The sequence below is a fragment of the Marmota monax genome, unplaced genomic scaffold, assembly GCF_021218885.2.
Source record: "Marmota monax isolate L192 unplaced genomic scaffold, Marmota_monax_Labrador192_F-V1.1 WCK01_AAM20220418_F8-fsc01179, whole genome shotgun sequence".
Taxonomy (NCBI): Eukaryota; Metazoa; Chordata; class Mammalia; order Rodentia; family Sciuridae; genus Marmota; species Marmota monax.
In genome coordinates, this window is record NW_026692309.1 from 35744 (window position 1) to 60938 (window position 25195).

General features: G+C 41.5%; 1 protein-coding gene across 1 annotated transcript; it reads left to right on the forward strand.

Moving 5' to 3' along the window:
- Positions 1–11385: 11385 nt before the first annotated feature.
- Gimap7 (GTPase, IMAP family member 7) lies at positions 11386–18766 on the forward strand. The gene is made up of 2 exons (XM_046441163.2): positions 11386–11501; positions 16759–18766. The coding sequence occupies exons 1-2, from the start codon at positions 11461–11463 to the stop codon at positions 17585–17587; spliced, it is 870 nt and encodes a 289-aa protein (XP_046297119.1). The 5' UTR covers positions 11386–11460; the 3' UTR covers positions 17588–18766.
- The last annotated feature ends 6429 nt before the right edge of the window (positions 18767–25195 follow it).

Sequence of the window (25195 nt, forward strand, 5' to 3'; positions counted from 1 at the left end):
GATTGTGCCGCAGTCTGATCTCACTCAATTTCTTCCCCTTTGCAGGGGCAGCTTTTGAAGCTGGTCTTTCAGGCGTTCTCTGACCCTAGGAGGACTCTTCTTACTTGTCTTTCTTCTAGTTCTCTCTGGTAAAATTGCTGGCCTATACTTTCTCTTTTGGCACTCACAGGGTTATTGGATTTCTTTAAATTAGTTATTATCAAAATCTTCATTTTTTTTAAAAAAAACAACATTGGCTTGAAATTTTTCATATTCTGTGTCCTCTGAGGAGTTGTTTGGGTTTCTCTGTTATTATGGGCTGCCTTTCTCCCTGTGAAATTTCTGAGCCCCAGCTCCAAGCCCCGGACAGGCAATGTCAGCCTCTGCTCCTCTTGGCTTGTGTAGACCTTGACCCTCTGGGGGCTGGGAGCCCAGATCTGGGTAGTTGGGACTCAGTGTGCTTGGCCTGCTCTGACTGGAAGAGCAGTGCCCTGGATGCGTCCACGGGAGGTTAATCTCCACCACACATAGAGGAAGAGAAATGTTGCTATACTGACCCAGCAGGAGGCTTGCACCCCTGATTGGTAGCTGAGGGGAGAGGGAGTCCCAATGTATTGGACACACTTGCCCAGAGTGGATCTTCCTTAAAGTGGAGTTGGGAGTAGGTTGAGGAGGGAGAAATGGCTCCAATGTCACAGAATCTCATTGTTCTTACTAAGATGTCATAGGTTTTCTTTGCCAAATGCACTAAGACAATTTTTAGAGACTTAAAATTAAAAACAAATCATCACCAGTTATGGTCCCGCCTGGTAACACCTCTGCAGGGTTGCTCCCACTGCAGTGTGGGAACGGAAACCCTGTCGGTTACTTTAGATCAAACTTTGGCCAAATAGCTAGCTTCCTTCTTTCTTCCTGCTGAATGTATGGATTTTATGGAGATTTATTTAGCCTTTCTTCTTGTGACTTTTTGTGTTAGAATGAAGAATTGCCTAACGGGGATGGAGTTATCATCTGCCACTCTCTGCCCCACTGCTATCTTGATCTAGAAGTCCTTGGTCTTTTACTAGAACAAATATGTTACACCAACAGAGGATAAGAGAAATGCTGCTGTCTGTATTTCCAAGTACAGTCATTTAGAAATGCATCATTTAAATATTATTTTCAAGTTATTTATTTATTTTGGTACCAGGAATTTAAGCCAGGGGCACTTTAGCACTGGGCCACATCCCCAGCCCTTTTTATTTTTGAGACAGAGTCTTGCTAAATTGCTTAGGGCCTTGCTAACTTGCTGAGGCTGGCTTTGAACTTGTGATCCTCCTGCCTCTGCCTCCCAAATTGCTGGTATTGCAGGCCAGTGCCACTGCATCTGGCCTCAAGTCATTTTTTTTCACAATAAACTGTAGTAAAAAATTATGAGTCTGCTCAGCTGGTTACTAGCTACTTGGTTTTGAGAACAGAATTGGTAGGACCTAGAAAGGCATCCATACCTATAAGCACTTGAGTCAGAGTCAGAAGTTCAACTGTTGTGCTTGCTCTGAATGAGGCCACTGTGTGGGTTGGACTCAGGAAAGGTCTTCTGCTTTACCCATGCACTGTCCTCAGGTGGACCTGTGGAGGGTCCAGAATGAGATCTGGTGTGATCTGCATGGTGGTATTTCTTCTTGGCCCAACCCTCCTCCTCCCGTTCTGCTGAATGCGTTAGCAGTACAAGGAAGGGGACATGGGCCCTATTACCTGGCCTTTCTTCCTGTGGTCTGACCACAAACGTGAGTGACAGAGGAGACAGAATGGGGAGGAGGTGAGGCAGGAAATGATTGTGGCCGAGCTAAGATACATGTTTTTCTATGCACAAATGAATTTACAATAAACATTTGTGGTTCATTTCTTGAAGATATGAAGGTTTATAGGAAATAAAAGTTTTCATGCCGTGTTATGCTGAGATGTATGCTGCAATGGTTCCTTTATCCCTTGCTAAGTTTTGATCTATAGCATCCTTCAGTTGTAAGAAAGCCGAGAATGCTTTATTTATAGGAGGAAGTCAAAGTCAAACAAGAGGGATGGTGGCAACTACAGAGTAGAAAACCTGGGAAAGGCAAGGTCCCTAAGGCACAGCCTCTGGCAGGGTCTAAAATGACCTCCTGAGAAAGCCAGAGTTGCCTCTCTCATCATTGAGATTTCAAGGTGCATCTGGCCAGATGTGTGGGTGCTATGGCCCAACAAAGAATATTAAGTAACTACCAAGCACAAAGAGTTAACTTCTATTTGGAGATTTTCCAAAATTTCGAAAATCTAGAATTAGGCTTTTAAAAACTCTATTATTTGTTCTTCTATCACAATATAGGAAAGAAACTAATTTCCCCCAGTAAATTTGGCATGCAGTTTTGATAAATCTGCATGAATTTCCCTTTTCTTGAGGTCTGCCATGGAGTGGACTTTATGCCTGTTAGACTGGGACCCTGGAAGCCAAGTGCCTCATTGATTTTCTTGTGACGGGGGCTTGGAGACATTAGCTCCACCAGTAACATCACCATTGTTCCTTAGGAGTGATTTTTTTTTTTTTGGTACCAGGGATTGAACCCAAAGGCACTTAGCCCCTGAGCTATATCCCCATAACTTTTATATTTTATATTTTATTTTGAGAGAGGGTCTCACTGAGTTGCTTAGGGCTTTGCTATGTTGCTGAGACAGATTTTGAACGTGCAATTATCCTGCCTCAGCATCCTGAACCACTCAGATTATAGGCATAGTGTCCATCAAATATCACACTCTAGATATAGTGTTGATGCAAAATTGCTTTGTGTGGTTATATCTTCACTTAAAACAGTATAGATTTTTTTTGGTACTGGGGGTTGAACCCAGAGATGTTTTACCACTGAGCTACATCCACAGGTCTTTTTATCTTGAGACAGGGTCTCACAAAGTCCCTGAAGCTGGCCTTGAATTTGTGATGTTTCTGCCTCAGCCTCTTGAGTAACTGGGATTACAGGTGTGCACCATTGTGCCCATCTGATACTGAACATATGATTATATAACCTTGAAAAATAAGAAGACTCAGCACAAGTATTTGTTTTTGAATTTTGAGAGCTAGTGGAAAACACACAATAATAAGTAGTTTCTTTTTTATTGATTTTTTTTCAAAAATAAATGATAGCAGAATGCATTACAACTTCTTACACATATACAGCACAATTTTTCATATCTCTGGTTGTATACAAAGTATGTTTCTAAGTACATAGTCTACTTAATTGTGAGATATAGATTGCTAGAAATAATACCAATAGTATTCCAAACAACTAACCACAAGAATATTTCTTAAATGTTTCATTCAATACTTTGTAATTAATTCTTATTCTACCAGATCTTGGGTCAGTAATCTGATTTCAAGAACATCTGCTTTCAAATGGAAAGAATCCTGGAAATCCAGGCTGAGCTCACTGGCACAGCGTGAAAGTTGGTAAGTGTTGCGGTCTTGGAAACCTGTCCCTAGCAGTTCCACATGGCCAACTGCAGGCTGGAGATGCCAAGGAATCAGCAGCAGCTCAGTCCAAGAAGCTGGAGCCTCAGAGAAAGAGGGACCAATGATGGCCTGCAGACCCCCTGGAGAATCCATAGTTCAGGATATCTGTGAAGGAGCAATAGCTGAGGATAACTGTGAGGCTTCATCTGGATTGTGGACTTCATTGGATTAATGGATGCCCAAGACTGAGACACTTCTGGAACTGTAGATGCAGGGTGTTTTCAGAAATGATTGACATATGGGACAGCCAACTGAGGGAGGAGACCCTTCCTGAATGTGGGTGGCACCGTCCAGTAGGCTAGGGGCCTGGATGGGACAAAAGGTGGAGGAAGGAGAAAGCTGACGCAGGCACAAGCTTGAGTCTTCTTGAAAGGGTGCTTGGATTGCCGCTGCGATCACATCAGGTTCCAGGCCCTTCACTCCAAAGCCCACTCCGATCAGCGATTCTCCAGGGGGTCTGCAGGCCTTCAGTCAGACTGGGGCTGCGTCATTGTCCCTCTTTCTCTGAGGCTCCAGCTTCTCGGACTGAGCTGTCACGGGTTTCTTGGCAGCTCAGCCTGCAGTTGGCCATGTGGAACTGCCTTCTGATCCTGTAAGCCAACCTAATAAACCACCCTTTCAGTCATATGTATAAAATCCTGTTCCTCTAGAGGACCAAGACCAGTACAGGACCTAGTACAATTCTCTGCATGAAGCTCCAAGAGAGTACTTCTCTATTGACGACACAGTCCTGTCTGGAGGCTTATAGCGGAGTCTTCAGGCAAGCATTAACAGAAAGCAGAGACCTCTTTCGTAATGAGACTGAATGTCTGTGGCTGTCTTACTACAGCAACAAGAACCAGAGGGGAGGACAGTAAAGGTCTCTTTTGGGCATGGCATTTAACTCTGTTGAGAGTTGGGTCAGTGCTTCTTTGGGGGATCCAGCTTCAAGAGTGCTTTCACACCCAGCACCGTTTTCTTTCCTTACAGTCTGCCCCACCCCAGCTGCAGAAGACAGTTTTCCTGAGCACCTGGGAAGCCAAAGACTACTTCATCAAACTCTCTAGATTCCTTGTCATAGTCCCAAGGGTGCAGGCACCAGATCTTCCTATTCATGCAGACCCTATTTGGGTGAGAAGGGAGAGGGACAATCCAGGAAACCTGTGCAATACCCCAAAGCAAAGCAGGAAACCGGAAGGAAGCTGTGCTGAACATGGAATGAACTAAGGCCGCTGGGTTAGGTGGCAGGTTGGATGTCCCCGCTGATCCCCCACTGCTTTCATCACCCGTGATCTGCCAGTCCTGCAAAGACAGGCAGGGGCAGGGGCAGTGTCTGTCCCCACACTGACGCTTGACTGAAGGGAGGAGTGTTTCCTGGGAGAAGCTGGTGGCTTGTGCCTTTTTTCAGACTTATGGGGGAAGTGTCTTTAGACACACAGGGGAAGAGATGCTGGACCAGGAGCCAACAGTAACCGAGAATTTTCAGATTTGTTTTAGTAAGATGCAGTGCTTTCCAGAGATGGAGGGCAAAGCTGTCTGCAGTGTGTGGTGACATGAAGTAAAGATTTTACAAGCTTGCCGCCTTTGCCTCTTTAGAAGGCTATTTGGTTCTATTTACATATTTGGGCACCCGTGATGTAAGTGTACAATATGTGAACTTCACAAGAGGAAGCTGTGACCCTGAGGCTGACCTCAATAACTACTTTACTTGTTTTTTTTTTTTACATTTTCTATTTTTTAATATATCCTAAGTAGTTTTTCCTGACAGTTGAATGCATTTGTGTAAGAGTCAGGATGCTATTCTTTTCATCTCCTGGTATTATTTTTGCAATGTCTTAATAAGTTAAACTTGAATTTGTCTTACATCATAGCATTGAAAGAAAAGTGACCACAACACTCAGAGTGACCAAGAGAGCTTTATTGCAGCAGTGCAACAGAGGATAAAAGAGAGGGGGGGGGGGAAGCGTGCGCAAGAGAGACAGAGAAAGCAAGAGAGAGAAGGGCCCGGCAGGAGGGATTTTTTATAGCTCAAATCTAATGAGGTCTCTGGGTCTGCAAGCTGCCTGTTGGCACAAGGCGGGTTAAGTGTTCAGCCTTGAGCCGGGGCTTGGGTGTTTGGGCTTGAAGCAAATAGTCGATAAAGAACCAGACAGAGGGTTTGAGTGCCCAGGTCATCCTGCAGCTAACTTTGTTTGGCATGCCCTGCAGACAGCTTACACAGCCTGTCCTGCACCTAACAAGCATCAGAAAAAGCTCTGAGTTTTTAATATATATATGTGTATATATGGATATGTGGGTTTACACACACACACACACACACACAGAGATGCTCCTCAACTTACAGTACAGTTATGTCTGACAAACTCATCTCATGTTGAAAACACCATAGGTTGAAAATGCACACAGCCTCTGAGTGTCATAGCCTAGCCTAGCCTACCTGCTGAGGACACTTACATTTGTCTACAGTTGGGCAAAATCAATGTGACCTCAAACAAAAAAATATAACTTTGAAAATTTTGGTGTTATAGCGGGCACACAGACAAAATATTTCAACTTGGCAAAACAGAAGCTCCCACTCAATTTTAGAGAGTATTTCTGTTTCCTTAAAGGCAAGAGTGTTTTCACTGACTCCACCCAATTGGGTTTCCTGACTCAGAGGTTTGGGGGAGCAAACATTTCTGTCACAGGTGAAGCAGAGGCATCCACTCAAGCAACTTTCTTGGAGAAAACTTGAGAACTTACCAACATACTCTAACGGTGAGGCTGGCTGTGAAGAGGACCCGGAGCCAAGGAGCTGTGAGGGCAGTCAGGAGCTCTGCACGGGGTGGGCTCTGGTTTGCAGAGGGGCGAGGTACGGTTTCTCCCTACTGAGCGCCAGTAGCACCCTAGGAGTGTGCTTCCGGGTGGTAGTGGCTGGCCGCGGGTCGGGGGAGCGCAAGGAGATTTATTAGCGTGGTGTCCTCCATCCAGATATTCACAGGGCGAACTTTTGCTGGGCAGGGCAGGCTCCGGGCAGTGGGGTTTCGCTCCAGACAGCGCTGCCTGCTTTTCTCCCTAGGAGGTTCCGTGCGCTCAAGGTAGAATTTGGGGGCTGGAAATCCATTTAGACACTGTCTGTTGAAATCCTTCCTTTTACTGAAAAAGAACCAGGATCCCAGCAAGTTTGGTGACCCTCTGTGGGTTCCGCAGGTCACTCAGGTCAGAGGGAAGCTGGGATCCAGACTCTTTCCCAGGACTCAACAGATGGAAGCTGTGTCCTAGCAGTGTGACCTGCGGGTGGGGGAGGGCTGCTGTGGACGGAGAATTAGCTGTTCTGAAGAAATAGCAGGACCGAGGAGAGTCGCTTTGCTCTATTTATGCATTTTCTATGCATTTGGAATCTTTTAAAATTTACTTATATCGCTTGCTCAATTTTTATTTTTATTTCCTCTCTCCTTCCTTCCTTTCTTGTTTGCTTTTTTCTTTCTTTTATACTACGGAGTGAACCCACAGCCTCATACGATCTAGGCAAGTACCCTACCTCTGAGTCACTCTGCCCTAGCCTTTAAATTTTTTATTTTGTTTAATTTTGAGAAAGGATCTCATTAAGTTGCTGAGGCTGGCCTCTAACTTGTGATACTCCTGCCTCAGCCTCTCCAGTAGCTGGAATTACAGTTGTATGCCACCCTACACATTTCTTGTCCATTTTTTAAAAATCAAGTTGTTGATGTTTTCTTTCTCTGCTTTTAGATATTCTTTGTGTATTAGTAAAATTAAATCTCTTTGATATAATTTAGGAGGATTTTTTTTGTAGTTTTACATTTGTATTTTAATTTGCTTTTTTTGGTCTTACATTATTATTTTTTTTATTTTTATGTAATCAATTTATCAGTGTTTCCTTATACAATTTTAAGTCTTACATTACAAACATTTTCATCATCCCCAGGTTGCAAAGAATCTGAGTTAACTTTCTTCTCCACATTTTTTCAGTTGGTGCCTTATAGTTCTTACGCATGATGATATGCTCTTATATGTGAGAATATGTGCACAATGTAACAATGTAATTCCGTCAGTATCCTTTCCCAGCACTCCCCCACTCCCTCCCACCTACTCCTTGGTCCCTTTCCTCAACGGATTTCCTCTTGATTTTCTACCTCTGAGCCACTCTGTGCTAGCCTTTAACATTTTTTTTTTTTTAACTTGAGAAACGATCTCATTAAGTTGCTGGGTCTTTTGTGTTTTCATGAGGTCCCCTGCACCCCTCCCCTCCAACTCCTTCTTTCCTTTTTTTCCCCTCTAGCTTTCACATATGAGAGAAAACATACAGCCACTGACCTTCTGAGTTTGGCTTACTTAACATAATGCTCTCTAGTTCCATCCATTTTCCTGTAAATAACATAATTTCATTTTTCTTTATGGCTGAATAAAATTCCATCGTGCATATAGACCACAGTTTCCTTACCCATTCATGCATTGATGGACACCTAGGCTGGTTCCGTAATGCAGCTATTGTGAATCGTGCTGCCATAAACATGGATATCATGATATCACTGTGGTGAGATGAGTTTAATGCTTCAGGGTAAATACCCAGAAGTGGCCTAGCTGGGCCATGTGGTGGTTCCATACCTGATGTTTTGAGGAGCCTCCATCCTAATTCCATAGTGTTTGTGATAATTTACAGTCTCCAGCAGTGTTAGAGTCTTCCTTTTTCTTCACATCCTTTTGAGCAATTATTATTGTTTGTATTCTGATGACTGCCATTCTGATTGGAGTGAAATGAAATCTCAGGGTGGTTTTGATTTGCATTTCCGTAATTGCTGTTGATGTTGAACACTTTCTTATGTATTTGTTGACCATTTGTGTTTCTTCTTTTGAGAAGTGTCTGTTTAGTTCATCTGCCCATTTATTAATTGAGTTACTTGACTTTTGGGGGTAAAGTTTTTTGAGCTCTGTATATATTCTAGCTATTAATCCTCTGTCAAAAGAGTAGCTAGCAAAGATTTTCTCCCATTCTGTAGCGTCTCTCTTCACATTCTTAACCGTTTTTTGTTTGTTTACTTGCTGTGCAGAAGGTTTTCATTTGATTCCTTTCCATTTACTAACGCTTAGCATTCTCTCCTGAGCTTCAGGGGTCCTATGAGAATCATTGCCTGTGCCTACATTTTGGAGTGTTGATCTGTGTTTTCTTCTTGGAGTTGCACGGGTTCTGGTCTAATTCCTGGGCATTTGATGCATTTTGAGTTGATCTTTTTGCAGGGGGAGAGATAAGGCTCTAGTTTCATTCTTCTGCACACGGATCATGGGTTTTCCCAGCACCATTTGTTAAAAGGGCTGTCTTTTCTCCAGTGTATGCTTTTGGCACCTTTGTCAAGATCAGATGACCCTATCTGTGTTACGTTCGTCTCTGTGTTATTATCAGTTCTGGGCCATTGATCCAGGTGTCTGTTTTTATGCCAGTGCCATGTAGTTTTTGTTATTGTAACACTGTAGTATGATTTGAAGGAAGGTATTGTGATGTCTCCAGATTGCTTTTTTGGCTTAGAATTAGCTTGGCTTGGGCTAGGGAGATAGCTTAGTTGGTAGAGTGCTTGCCTCCGGTGCCCAAGGCCCTGGGTTCAATCCCCAGCACCAAACAAACAAGAATTACTTTGGCTATTCTGGGTCTTTTATTTTTTTCAAATGAGGTTCAGGACTCTTTTTTCTAGTTCTGTAAAGAATGTCGTTGATACTTTGGTGAGGACTGCATTGAATTTGTAAACTGCTTTTGGTAATAAAAACATTAAAAACATTTAATGAAGACATTTAAAAACATTAGTTTTGCCTATTAATGGACGTGGGAGGTCTTTCCATCTTCTTGGGTCTTCTTAAATTTCTTCAGTATTCTATAGTTTTCATTGTAGAGTTCTCTCACCTCCTTGATTAGATTTATTCCTAGTTTTATTTTTTCCCTAAGGCTACTGTGAATGGGATTGTTTTCCTTATTTCTTTCTCAGCAGATTCATAGTTGGCAAATAGGAGAGCTTATTGATATTTGTATTGTTGCTTTTGTAACCGGCTACATTGCTGATTTGTTTTTTAGCTCCAGTCATCTTCTGGGGAATTTTTTGGATCTTCCCATTAAAGGATCATATTATTTGCAAACAGTGATAATTTGACTTCTTCCTTTCCAATTTTTATTCCTTTTATTTCCTTCTTTTGCCTAATTGTTCTGACTTGATTTCTAGCACTATATTAAATAGGGGTGGTAAGAGGAGACATGCTTATCTTGCCCTGGATTTTAAAGGAAATACTTTCAGTTTTCTCCCACTTTGGGTTTTGTCTTATGATGTTGAGGTAGGTCACCTCTATCCCAGTTTCTTCAGTGTTTTTATCATGAATGGTTGATGGATTTGGTCAAAGGTTTTCTCTGCATTTGAGGTGACTGAGTTTTTTGTTCTTAATTCTATTTAGTTGATGAATTGCATTGACTGACTTGCATATGTTAAAACATTCTTGTGTCTCTGGGATACAACCAAGTTGGTCAGAATGCAAAACCTTCTTAAATGTTGTTGAATATTTTTTGCTAATATTTTATTAAGTATTTTTGCATTCAAGGTCATCAGAGTCTAAGTTTTGGTCTGTAGTATTCTTACCTTGATGTGTTCTTGTCTGGTTTGGGTATGAGTGTCAATGTGGCTTCGTACACTGAATTCAGGTGTGTTCCATTCCTTTCTATTCCACACAATAATTTGAGGAGTGTTGACATTAGTTCTTTAATGGTCTGGTAGACTTCAGCTGAGAATCTATCTGGTCCGGGGCTTTTCTTTGTTGGAAGACTTTTTATTACTGCTTCTCATTACTAGTTATTCCATTTTTATGTCCTCTTAATTAAATCTTGGCAAATTGAATGTGCACTAAAATGTATCCATTTCTTCTAGATTTTCTGATTTCTTGGAGTTTTTTCAATTTAGTCCCTAATGACCCACTGGATTTCTGTGATGTCTGTGGTGATTTCTTTTTTTACGTCTTTCATTTTAATAGTTTGGGTCACCTCTCTTTTTCCTTCTGCTCTTTTAGCTAAGGTTTTTATCAATCTTGTTTATATTTTCAAAGAACCAATTCTTTGTTTCATTGATCCTTTGTAATTTTTTACTCAATTTCATAGATTTTGGCTATGATTTTAATTATTTCCTTTTTTTTTTTTTACTGGTTGTGAAGTTGTTTCATTCTCTTTTTTGAGGACCTTGAGATGTATCATTAGGCTGTTTATTTGGGATGTTTCTGATTTTTCTTATGTAGGCATTCATAGCTATAAATTTCCTTTTAGAACTTCAGAGGTAGAGCTTTTAGCATGTACGAGGCACTAGGTTTGATTGTCAGCACCACATAAAAATAAAATAAAAAATAAAAATATTGTGTCCACCTATATCTAAAAAATAAACATTTTTTTAAAAAAGAACTGCCTTTAGAATGACCAAGAGGTTCTAGTATGTTGTGTCACTATTCTCATTTGAGTCTAAGAATTTTTGGATTTTCCCAGTTTGTTCTATTATCCATTCATCATTCAAAAGTGCATTATTCTAACTAGATGTTTTGGTGCACACCTGTAATCCCAGTGATTTGGGAGGTTGAGACAGGGGGACTGCAAATTTGAGACCAGCCTCAGCAAATTAGTGAGGCTCTAAGAAACTTAATGAGATACTGCCTTAAAATAAAAACTAAAAAGGGGTGGGGATGTTGCTCAGTGGTGCCATGCCCCCGGGTTCAATCAATCTACAGTATGAAAAGCAAAACAAGCAAGCAAACAAAACCCCAAAGTGTATTGTTCAGTCTTCATGTATTCATATAGTTTCCCATAGAGTTTTTGGTGTTAATTTCTAATTTTGTTGATCTGATAAGATACAAGGAATTATAACAATTATTTTGTATTTGTTAAGCGTTGCCTTGTGGTCTAAAATATGGTATATCTTGGAGAAGATTCCCAGAGGGATGAAGAGTGAGAAGAAAGTGTATTCTGCTGTTGTTGGATGAACTCTTCTGTCTCCCTGCTTCACTCTCATTCTGCTAGGTACTCCCTGGGTCCCACGGGGGGCACTGTGGGGCACTGTGGGGCACTGTGGGGCTGTTTGCTCTGATCTCCAGGGTTCCCACAGCAGCAGCTGCAGCATGGCCGCCTCAGGACGGCCCAGCCTCGGCTCTCCACAGCAGCTGAGCAACTCGGCAGTGTTCAGACACCAGCTTGAGGTGCAGCCTCTGGTTCAGCTAAGTGCCTGCTGCTTTTCTGATCTCGGGTTCCCATGCCGACTCTGATCCCTGTGTTTCTCTCTCTGTTCTCCCTCCCCTCCCTGGTGACCCAGTGCCACCACAGCTGCCCTGCCACTGCCACAACCAGCCTGGCTCCAGTGAACCTTTTTCTTTGTTCAACGCACCTGAATTTCTGAGTCTCTAAGGCATTCTGACTGTCCAGTATTAAATTTTAGTGAAATCCCTCCTTCACCCACCTCACTGAGAAGCTGCACTCTGCTGCTTGAATACCCAGTCACTGAGCAACTAGGAATGCGGCTTTCTCTACTCTGCCATCTTGAATCTCTCAAAAGGCACTTTGAGAAAACCCAAGTTAACGTTTTTACATTTAAATTTCCAACCTATTTGGAAGTCCCGTGGTGTGAGAAGATGAATGCAATTTAATCATTTTCTGCAAGATTATATAGTTACCCCAGCGTTGCTTATAAAATTGTTTATCTTGAAAAGAGATGCTGCCTTATGGAATATAGATGTAGCTGAGTATGGTCAGATCAATATAAAAGAAAACCAGTCGGACAATTCTCTCCTCTGTGACTCTTCTTGCCCGAGCGTCCTCCTGCTGCAGTCACGGAGACTGGAATCATTTTCTGGCAGATAGACATACTTTTCTTTTCTGATGTTCAGGATAACTCATTTTTCTTCATCCAAATGAACTTTATAATGAATTTTTTAACCTCCAGAAGAAAAAAATGATAATAAAATTTTTGAAATTTGTATGTATGTTAAACCATATTAAAAGAAGTGTCTATTAATTGCAAATTGACTATTAGATAAAATGCTTTAAACATGAATCAATGTGAAATTTGGTCAAATATCTTTTCTGCATCTAGGTGATTTTCTTCTGAATCTATTTATGGGATGTATTATAACAGTCAATTGTCTTATAAGTAACCATTCTAGTATTTTTGCATTGAATCACAATCATGGTATATTATTTTTTGGCATCTGATAACTCATTTAGGATTTTTACATCAGTATTAAATGAGATACAACTGTAGCCTTCTTTATTGGTAAAATCTTTACCAGCTCTTAGAATCAATAGTATACTTGCCTCATGGAAGGAATTAAATTTTTTCTTTCTTTGTATTTTTGATTAACATGAAATAATGGTATACATTTTGGGGTTCAGCATGATATTGCAACACATGTATACAATGTGTACTTATCAAATCCTTATCATTTCTTTTTGCTCTACCACTGAGCTACATCACCAACTCCTTTTTGTTTTATTTTATTATTTATTTTTCATGGTAGTGGAGATAGAACCCAGGGCCTTCCTCATGTTAGGTAAGCTTTCTACCACCGAGCTTCATCCCCAGCCACCTCCTACCAGTTTTTAGTGTTTTGTTTTTAAATTCAGGGGCTCCCTAAGTTGTCCAGACTGGGCTTGAACCCGCAATCCTGCCTCAGCCTGCCTGGGAGCTTGGATCACAGGCTTGAGCACCATTGTGCCTGGCTTCCTTGTCATTTCTTGGAGCCTTGGAACTCCTCTCTTCTATTTCCTCTTAAAATATATAATAGGTTTTGGGAGCGACAGTCATCCCACTGTGCTGCAGAATACTAGAACTCATTCCTCCTGTCCACCTCGGGTGGCCCTACTCTGTATCCTCTCTTTATGCTCTGTGCCCCCAACCTTCCCAGCCTCTAGGGATCACTAGTCCACATTCAGGCTGACTTTTAATTTCTCACATATGAGAGAGGACATGCAGCATTTATCTTTCTGGGTCTGAATTATTTCACTTAACAATGTCCTCCAGGTCTATCCATTTTCATGCAAATGTCAGGTTTCCCCCTTTTATGGCTGAATAATATTTCATTGTACATCTATACCACATTCTCTTCATTTATTTATCCATTCATAGGGACCTCGGTGTTTTCCTTATTGTCTTTCTCCCTTTTTTTTCTTTCTTTCCCCCTCCCTTCCTCCCTCTCCCTCCCCCACCCCTCTTAGTTCGTTCCTTCCTTCCTTCCTCTCCTCATATTAGTGGTTGAACCCAGCATTGCTTAAACACTGAGTCACATTCCCAGCCCTTTTTTATTTTTTTATTTTTAGACATGGTCTTGCTAAGTTGCTTAGGGCCTCACTAAATTGCTGAGGCTGACTTTGAACTTGTGATCCTCTTGCTTCAGTCTCCCGAGCTGCTGGGATTACAGGTGTGCACCACCACACCTGGCTAGGTTAGGTTTTTAATCCTGGCTATTGTGACCTGTGATGCAAGAAACATGGTAGTGCTGGTATTTCTTTTGTATATTGATTTTATGTTATTTAGATACATACCCAGAAGTACAACATCTGGATCATATGGTGGACTATTCTAGTTTTATGAGGACCCTCCTACTCTTCTCCATAATGACTGTATTAATTTACATTTCCACCAACAGCGTGTGAGAGTTCCTTTTTCTCCACATCCTTACCAACACTTGTTCTTTTTGTCTAATTGATAGTAGTCACTCTAACTGGAGGGAAATGATTTTGCATTGTGGTTTTTGTTTGCATTTCCCTGGTGAATAAGGATATTGAGCATTTTTTCATATATTTGTTTGTCATTTGTATTTCTTTTTTTTATATAAGTCTAGTCAGATTATTTGCTCATTTAAAATCAGATTGTTCCTTTGTTATTTTAGTTCCTTACATATTGTTTTTTATTTATTGATGTGCTGTATTACATTTATTGATTTCTGTATGTTGAGTAATTCTTGAATCCTGGGATAAATTCCACTTGATCATGGTGAATCACCTCTGTTGCCTCTTTATCGTTGTCTTCTTTATTTTGCCTGATATAAAATTAGCTTCTACTATTCATTTTTGGTTCTTGTTTGCATGGGAATATATTTTTCTATCTATCCCGTTTAGTCTGTGTGTCTTTACTGGTGAAAAGAGTTTCTTACAGGCAGCACATATCTGGATGGTGATTTTGTACCCCTTTATGAAGCTAGTGTCTTTTACTTGAGGAGTTTACTCTGTTTACACTCAAGGTCATTACTGACAGGTAAGGGCTTAATGGTTTTGAATACACTTTGTTCTGTTCTTGCCCCTTACTCAACTTGGTGGCTTGGTGGTCTATTGTATTGATAACTTCTGGTTCTTTTCTCTTCCCCTCTGACATCTGCTCTTTCAGTGGTTTTAATACTTCTGTAGGAACTAACTAATGCTGTTAGTTCCTTTTCTTTTGCTTCTAGACACAGGATTCCCTTCAGCTTCTTTTATAAAACTGGTCTCGTGGTGATGAATTCCTTCAGTTTTGCTTGTCTTGAAAAGTCTTTGTTTCTCCTTCATTTCCCAAACCTAGATTTTCTGGGTATAGTGCTTTTGGTTGACAGTGATTTCCTTTCAGAAGTTGGAATATGTCATTTTATTTCCCTCTGGGCCTGTAAGGTGAACTTGCTGTTTCCTCTTGCAGCTTTTAGAATTCTTTCTTTGTCTTGTACTTTTGACAGGTTGACTATGACTATGTGCCATTTTGAGAATCTTTTCTGGTCATGTCTATTTGGAGTCCTGTGGGTCTTTGGTACATGGATGTCCATATCTTTCACAAGATGAGGGAAAGTTACAACTTTTATTTCATTGAATAGATTTTCTGTGCTTTTCTCCTTTTCTTCCCATTTAGGTACTCTCAACATGTGACTATTTGCTTAATGGTGTCCCAAGGTTTGGAGGATGTATTCATTATTTATGATTTTTCTTTCTTTTTTGTCTGGTTGGGCTATTTCAAAATACCTGATTTCAAGTTTAGACATTTTTTATTTATGATTTCTTTTGAGACATGTCTCATTAAATTGCCAGAGCTGGTCTTGAACTTGTGATCCTCCTGCCTCAGACTCCTGAGTAGTTGGGATTACATAAATTCTCCTGATTGATGTAGTGTGTTGCTGAGGCTTTCAGCTGTATTTTGCAACTTGCTGAGCTCTTCATTTCCAATATTTCTGCTTGGTTCTTTTTCAAGATTCCCATCTCTTTGCTAAATTCCTTAAATTTACTGAACTGACTGTATGTATTCTCCTGTATCTCATTGAATTTCATTATAATCATTCTTTTCATATTCTTTTTTTTTTTTTTTGGTACCAGGGATTGAACTCAGGAGTGCTGGACCACTGAGCCACATCCCTAGCCCTATTTTGTATTTTATTTAGAGACTGGATCTCACTGAGTTGCTTAGCACCTCACCACTGCTGAGGCTGGCTTTGAACTTGCAATTCTCTAGTCTCAGTCTCCCGAGCAGCTGGGATTACTGACGTGCGCAAGCGAACCCAGCTCTTTCAAATTCTTTATCAGGCATTTCATCAATATCATTCTTTGGGGTCTCTGGCTGAAGAGTCATTGTATTCCTGGGAAGGAATCATGTTACTTTGCTTTTCTCCATTTCTTCTGTCTGTAGGATCATATTTGCATATCTGGTATATCAGTTGTTTCTATTATTTTTAAAGGATGGCTTTCGTAGTAACAAGCATCGACCTGAAGATGTATTTTAGCTGTCAGTGTGATAACTACTTTGGCTTTGGTTCTAGTTGGACAGCACAGCATAGCTTCCCCATAGCTTCTTTGTCTGTAACTGGTGGCAGTGGCAGTAGAAATTGGAGCCCAGGAGCTTGGCCTCAGTCTTGGCTTTGGCACTGAGGCAAGTGGCAGGATAGGGATGCAGGTGCACATACCTGTATGCAGGACAGCATCAGGGCAGGGGCACATGAGCAGTACTCCCTATGTTGGCATGTGGGCTGGTGGGGGGGCACCCTTCTTTTTATATAATCAGGAGCAGTTTAAGTAGCATTGAGATGATCAGATTTGTCCGTTTCACAGGCCTCCCCATGAAATCATCCGGACCCGGTACTCTCTTGTGGGGGACTCTTTATTTTTCTTTTATTTCTTCCACAGTAAATGGACCATTTCATCTTTTTATCTACTGGAATAAATAAGGATGATAGAATATTTCCCAATTTCAGTGGGGGAAGAAGAGAAGAAAAGGGGATGGGGAATCATCCCCATAGAGCTAAACTGGCGTTTTTCTCTCCTTTCACTCTTTCAGGTCTGTGTGTGCCCAAGCTCCAGGGCCTCTCTCCAGGAAGATGGCTGACCACCAAAATGACACTCTGAGAATTGTTCTGGTCGGGAGAACTGGAAGTGGGAAAAGTGCCTCAGCAAACACCATCCTTGGGGAAGATAAGTTTAAATCTCAGATTTCTGCCCAAGCTGTTACCAAGACCTGTCAAACAGAAACCCGAGCATGGAAGGGAGGACAGCTTCTTGTTGTTGATACTCCAGGGCTCTTTGACACCAAGCAGAGTCTGAAGACCACGTGTGAAGAGATCAGTCAGTGTGTCCTTTACTCCTGCCCAGGACCTCACGCCATCATCATGGTCATGCAGCTGGGCCGCTACACAAAGGAAGAGCAGAACACTCTTGCATTGATCAAGACAGTCTTTGGGCCGGAAGTCACAAAGAACATGATAGTCTTGTTCACTCGCAAGGAAGAGTTGGAGGGCTGTAGCCTTGATAGCTTCCTGGAAAGTGCGGATGTGAACCTAAGAAGCATCATCAAGGAGTGCGGGAACCGCTATTTTGCCATTAGCAACAAAGCAGACAAGGTCGAGAAGGAAGTTCAAGTGCAGATGCTGGTGGAGCTGATAGATAAGATGGTGGAGAACAATGGAAGGTCTTACTTTTCTCACCACATATATGAGAACATAGAGGAAAAGCTGCAAAAGCGTGGAGAGATTCTGAAGAAAATTTATGCTGAAGAACGAGATAATGAAATCCGACTAATAGAACAGGAATATGCTACTAAGCTAGAGGAAGAAAAGGAGGAACAAATAAAATTAACAATGATGAGATATGAAGAAAAATTAGAAATATAAGGGCAGAAGCTGAGAAGAATATATTCAAAGATGTGTTAAGTGTGATTTTGAAGACAATTTCAAGAGTCTGGCATACATTTTGGAAGTAATGTAATTTTCATTCTTTCCTTTTAATTTAGTACCATTTGTTACTGTAGTGAATTACTGTATGTTTCCAAAGATGACTACGACAATATTTCCCATCTCCTGATTTATGGAGATATAGTTGACAAATAAAAATTGCATATATTTACTGTGTACAGTGTGATGTTTTGACATATGTATACCTTGTGAAATTATTTATTCAAGGTAGTTAATACACCTGTCACCTCATGTAGGTCTTCTTTTTAGTGCAGTGAAAACAATTTAAAGTCTATTTTCTTAGCAAATTAAAAAAACAAAAAACAAAAAAACAAAACAAAAAAAAACAAGATGGCATAATAACTATAGAAACTGTGTTGTACTTTAGATCTCCTGAACTGATTCCTCCTGCATAATTGAACATGTGTGCTCTTTGATGAACATCTCCCCATTTCCACAAATCTCTAGTCCCTGGAAACTAACATTGTACTCTTGGCCTCTATGATTTTGACTTTTCAGATTCCATGTATATGTGAGACCATGCAGTGTTTGTGTTTAACTCAATTCACTTGGCATAATGTCCTCTAGTTTATCCATATTGTTGCAAATGACAGGATATCTGCAACAGTTGATATGAATTGTCAACTTGATTGGATTAAGAGATGTGGAAGATTAAGAGGCTTCTGTGTGTGTCAAATGAGGGTGTGTCTAAGAATGATTGGCATGTGGCATAGCAAACTAAAGAGGAGACCCTCCTTCAGATGGGCAGCATCATCCAATAGGCTGGAAACTTGGATGGAATAAAGGTTGAAAGAATATGGAAGCAGCAGCAGATGCAAGCTCTGTTCTTCTTATGTTCTTCTAGGTTCTTGATTGCTACTGTGATCATCTGAGGATATCAGACTCTTGCTCCTTCACTCTTCCAAAGTGGACTCTGCCACTGATTCTCCAGAAGCCTTCGGTCTTGGACTGGGGTAGCACTGTTGAAACCTTTGTTGTGAGGCTTTAGATTGCGCAGCTACTGGTTCCTCTAGCTCTTGAGCCTGCAGATGGCCATTGTGAACTATCCAGCTTCTAGTTGTGTAAGCCAATCTAATAAATCCGCTTTTTATGATCATACCTCCTGTTGGTTCTCTTCCTTTAGGAACACTGAGTTAAAAAATATCCTTTTAAAATCCTAGATAATATTGTATGGTACAGCGTGCACAGACACATATGCATGCCACATCTCCCTTTCCATTCATCTGAGTGCATGCACTTGGGCGATCTAAATGTCTTGTTTACAGTAAATAATGCTGCAATGAACTTGGGAGTGCAGATGTGTCTTCGATGCCTAGTACGCTTCTTCTGACTGTTGTCTCAGTCCATTTGGGCTGCTTTGACAACATACCATGAATGATGCAGCTTATAAACAACAGAGTTATTTCTCACAAACGTGGAGGGTGGGAAGTGTGAGATCAAGGCACTGGAACATTCAGATCAGGTGAGGTCCCGCTTCCTCCTAGACAGCCACCTCACTAGCCTCACTCGGAAGAAGGAACACAGAGTCCCTCGTAACTCTTTTTTTTAATATTTTTATTTTATTTTTTTTAGTTCTCGGCAGACACAACATCTTTAATTTATTTTATGTGGTGCTGAGGATCGAACCCAGCGCCCTGCGCATGCCAGGCGAGCGCACTACCGCTTAAGCCACATCCCCAGCCCCCTTGTAACTCTTTTTTAAGGGAACCAATCTCATTCATTAGTGCTCTGCCTCCAGGACCTGATCACCTCCCTGAGAATCAACCTCCTAATAATACCTCCTTGGGAGGGAGAATTTCAACATATGAATTTGGAGGGGATGTAAACATTCAACCATAGTGCAGGTCCTGGCATCCCAAATACATGTCCTCCTTTCATAAAACAACATCGATTCCATTCCAATAGCCTCACCCCAAAGTTTTAGCTTGTTTCAGCATCAATTTTAAAAACTAAACGCAAAGTATTAGGTAATTCTTATGTAAATCAGATCTGGGTGTGAGAAGTTACAATTAATTCTGAGGTAAACTGCTTTCCAGTTGTGAACTTGTGAAATCATATATGTTACGCACATCCAAAATATAATGGTGGGCAGGCATGGGATAGACATTCCCATTCTGGAAAAAAAGGAAAAGTGTAATCATTCTCAAGCAAGTACAAAATCTTAAATCCCAAGAATTATTTCCTCTGATTTGATACCTTGCCCCTCAAGCCCACTGACATGGAGGGTTGTTTGATTGTTTTTGGTTTTTTTGCAGTACCGGGGATGGAACCCAGGGCCTCACGCAGGCCAGACAAGTGCTCACTACTGAGCCACCTTCCCCCCAGGGTCCTGTCTTTTGGACCCTTAATATCAGCAGCCCTGCCTCTGAAGGTTTGCCGGCTGCCCAGCTTTGGAAAGCCTCGCCCCTAATAGATTTTTGTCAGTACTTTCCGCTGGGGCAGCACACACCATGCTGTAGCCTAATGGAGCTGCACATGGGGCAGCCCAGGAGCACAGCTGTGGCTTATGAGGAGCACAGCCTTCAATATGAGGCATCTCTGGGCATTAATGTCTCCAGTTTTGTAGCATCTAGGTTTGGAAGGCACAGGAAGCCCTGATTTCTGAAATGTCTTTGGGGATACTCTTCCCTTTTCTCGTGCAGTAAGTCCTGGGCTCTGTTTAGATGGCCAACTAATCAGCCTGTCTTAATGAAGAGCACCTGGCCTCCACAGAGATGGGCAACTCAGAGTAACCTCTTTATCAAATGATTGCTCAGCTTTACCCTTGTTCTCCCCTGAACAGACCATCTTATTTATTTCAGTACAGGTAGACTGAGAATTTTCTGAATTTAACATTCATTCCCTTTTTATTAACTCCATCTTGAAAGTCATTTCTCTCTTCTCATATTTTACTGCAGGAAGTGAAGTCAAACCATAGCTCCGACACTTTGCTTAAAATTTTCCTTAGCCAAATACCCAATTTCATTGCTCACAAATTCTATCTTCCACAAAGCACTAGAACACAAACATGATTCAGTTGAGTTCTTTGCCACTTGTATAGTAAGGATGGCCTCTCTCCCACTGTCCAATAACACGTTCCTCTTTTCTGTTGAAGACTCTCCAATATATTTTTTATGAGTACCTAAGTGTTCTCTCAAAAAATTGAAACTTACTCTAAACCTCTCCTCTTCCTTTCTGAACCCTCACAGGAATCACCCTTGATGGTCCATTCATGGAAGTGTAGCTTGTACACTACACTTCCATGAATGGACCAAACTCTTTCAGTCTCTACTCACTGTCCAGTTCCAAAGCCACTTCCCCGTCTTGGTCTGTTCGGGTCGCTGTAGCAAGATGAAATGAGTGGGTCCTAAACACAGGACTTTACTTCTCTCAGGTCTGGAGGTAGGGAAGTCCAGGCATCAGCAGATCCACCATCCGATGAGGGCCCACTTCCATACAGAGAATGGCCTTCCCAATCTAACTTCACCTACTAGAAGAGGTGAGAGATTTTGCCAGTACTTTCATAAGGGCAGTAATCCCATTCATGAGGTCCCCATCCCCAAGACCTAATCACCTGCTGTGGTTTGGACAAGTGTCTTCCAAAAGTCCATGTGTTAAAGACTTGGTCCCCAAGAACACACTATTGGCAAGTGGTGAAACCATGAGAGCTGGGGACTAGGGAGGTCCTCAGGTACTCTGGATGGGGACTGTAGAACCCCAGTCTCCCAGTTTTTCTGTTTCCTGGGTCATGCTGTTAGCAGCTTGCTCTACCACGTCCTTCTTGCCATTGCCATCTAATGTCCTTTCCAGAGGCCCAAAGCAATAGACCCCAGAACCATAAGCTAAATAAATTTTTCTTCTGATAATTGAATTGCATCAGATTTTCATCATAGTGATAGAAGCTGACTTGTACATCTCCCCAGATCCTGACTACATAATACCCTCCCCTTAGCAGTGGGGATTTCTGCCGCAGTCTGGCTGGGCACAAATCACGAGCCACTCAAGCAGGAACAAACTTTATTTCCGAACTCCACCAGCACACTCCACACACGCTCCCCGGGAACTCCCGAACGCCACCCACACAGCTCCTTCAGGAAGACACCACACACCAACCGGAATTCCCCCCACTGGGCTGCGCACGCACCCACTCTCCGAATCCCGTGAGAACTCAACGGGAACTCCAAAGTAGTGGGCGCCCGAGGCAGCAAGAGCCGCCCTATACCAGACAGTAAAGGTCTAATATACAATTGAATCAATCCAGCATCATCTTAATGGCTCGCCTCTCAACCATTACTTCTGGCAAAATGCCAGGGGCCATTCCAACTAGGCTGTGGCTCTCAACATCTCCCCCCTTCTGTTTAATTAAACACCAAGCATGTGGCTTAGGGACCGTGCCTGTCTTAGGTTGTCCAATACTACATATGGTCCTTACCCGTCATCGAATGAGCTGACCTCAAGGCGTCAGCCTCCTGTCTAGGTTGGTACCATTGCAATTGGATCATACTTGTCACTGACTACCTGTCCAGCATACAGCCATACTAGTGGATAGGCCTTTGCACCAGTGGTGGGGGGGAGGTTCTTTGCCTCACCTCTGTTGGCCCCCAAATTTGGCCTTGGTGCCAGTGGGGGGTGAGGTTCTTTGCCTCACCTCTCTTGGCCCCCAAATTTGGTCTTGGTGCCAGTGGGGGGGAGGTTCTTTGCCTCACCTCTGTTGGCCCCCAAATTTGGCCTTGGTGCCAGTGGGGGGGTGAAATTCTTTGCCTCACCTCTGTTGGCCCCCAAATTTGGCCTTGGTGCCAGTGGGGGGGGTGAAATTCTTTGCCTCACCTCTGTTGGCCCCCAAATTTGGCCTTGGTACCAGTGAGGGGGTGAGGTTCTTAGCCTCACCTCAGTTGGCCCCCAAATTTTAGACCATCACAAGCAGAAGGGAGGAGGATGCAAAATGCCATGACACCAAGCCAAATGACGGTTCCTTTTGGAAAAATTGTACCACCGATGATACCATCAGCAAAGATACCCCAGCACTACCACAATTCGCTGCACCAACAGATAGTTCACAATGCATACAAGTGATACATAGTCCAGGCAAGTTCTTCAAGCAGTTCAAAGCAGAGGAATCCATTAATATGTCCATTTCCTCCCAAAGTAAATCGACTCCTTGATTGAGCATTACTTGTTGAGTTATTATTCATTGATGCATAAGTTTATACAGTTTGTTGTAATAGCTATCGTAGAAGCTGTAGTTTGGTTTTATCTTTGTCTTCACCGGCACTGGGATGAAGATAGGAATTCTGGCAATGATGGCTTAAAAAAAATTATGTAACATTCCAGCAGGCACTAAGAAAACAATTTTCTGAAAATTTACATTATCCTGAACAGAATTATTAAATATAATGAAAGGTGAAAGCAAACAAACAGATCTGTTAACCACCTTTAAAAACAATCCTCAACAGCTGTTTACCTAATTTAAATTAAACCATATAAATCACGTGAATAATAAAAAAAATTTGGATCTATTTTTTATAAGCTCTCCTCATATATGATATATGGACATACGCACATTTAGACATACAACACAAAACACAAGTGTGCACACATAATACAATACATACAACACATAGCATAATAGTAAAGGCATTGTGGCTTTTCGCAGGTGAAATCTCCATTGCAATGTTTAAAAACTCCACAGTCAAAAAATAGAACTGATCAGAAAAACATTAACCTAGGTCTGTATGAGCTCAAAAAATAAAATAGAACTTCATGATGTGGGAAAAGGCAATAATAAAATAGATATTGAAAAAAGCATCCTGGTTACCACCTGGGTTTGAGTCTTCTTTGGATATCCCATCCTTTTTTCTGTAACTTGCATATGGGTCTGAAGGTATTCCCACAAGCAAGCCCCAAGGTTTTTATTGTATTTGAAATAGGCCTTAATGGTGTTCATTATTCATAGCCTCCAGGTGTGGGAGAACCACTGTTGCAGATGTAAGGATATCAGCTGTTATGGATTTGAGCCAAGTTATCTTCTTTTTGGTCTGTAGAAATCGCTTTAGTTAGTCTCTCTGGAATCCAAATCGGCTGCTGTTCTCCCTGTGGAAACACACAAACAGATCCCCGACTCCAGACAATCACTGGGTCAGGACCTTTCCATTGTCCTGTTAGAATATCCTTCCAAAGTACCTTAGGCTTATGTACATTTTTTGGACACATATGCCTTTCTGCAGCACTAAGCCCTGATGAATCCAAATTTAAAAAGTTTAGAGTAAAAAGGGTTATTTTAAATTTATCTTTGGGGGATATATACCCCTTCCCAATTCCCTCTTTTTGCTTTAATAAGTACTGTTATAGTTAAAGCTTCGTCCCAGGGTTTCATAAACTGACTTCCAGACCACTCACGTATAATTGAATCAAGCCTTTATTGAAGCACAACGGTGCCGGCTGACCAGAACATAAAGCTGTTCCCCTGATCAGCCCGGAACAATTACAAGGGCACTCCTTATAAGCCTGAAAACCACAAAAGGGATGTTCGGGGGGTCTAGCCAATGCAAGCAAGCCAGGTTACAGAAGCGGGACAGTGCAGTCAAGCAGAGGGAAGCCTAACCAATCACAGTTAGCCCAGTCACCCCAGTTACAGAAACAGAGCCCCGTTACCCTAGTTACAGAAACAATACCCTGTTAGGTAGTTCCGTGTTCTTAAAGGAATCTATAGCAAAAGGAAAAGAACATCTTGCTCCAGTCATGACTCTTCAACTTGGCATGGTTGTTTTACAGGATGAAGTCATAAAACAAAATGGAGTCACATTTGCTCCTACTATCACAGTACATTTTAATAGTTTGATGAGCTCTTTCAACTATGCCTTGTCCCTGTGGATTGTATGGGATTCCTATTATATGAGTAATGCCAAATGATGAGCAAAATTTTTTAAAAGAGGTAGAGGTAAAGCCAGGGGCATTATCTGTTTTTAACTGTTTTGGAATGCACACAGTGGCAAATTTTTGTAAGCAATGAGCTATAATATCTTTAGTTTTTTCTCCAGCATGAAGGGAGCCCATCAAAAATCCAGAAGAAGTATCAACTGTAACATGCAAATATTTTAATTTTCCAAATTCTGGCAAGTGTGTGATGTCCATCTGCCAAATATGGTTAGGTGTCAGTCCTCTAGGATTGACTCCAAGATTAACTTGTGGTAAAAAGGTCACACAATTTTGACATTGTTTTTATTATTTGTATAGCTTGTTCCTTAGTTATTTTAAAACGCTTTTGTAAAGTATTAGCATTGACATGGAACCTTTTATGAAAATTTGTAGCTTCTTCTAGTGTAGAGAAAATATGTATGTCATGTGTAGTTTTATCTGCTAAATCATTGCCCAAACTAAGGGCTCCAGGCAATCCTGTATGTGTTCTGATATGTCCTATAACGAAGGATCTTTTCTGTCCCAGATTAAACTTTGAATAGTGGAAAACAAAGAGAAGACAGTAGAGGAAGGGGAAATCCTACCAGCATCTTCAAGGGATACTATAGCATTAACTATATACTGACTATCAGA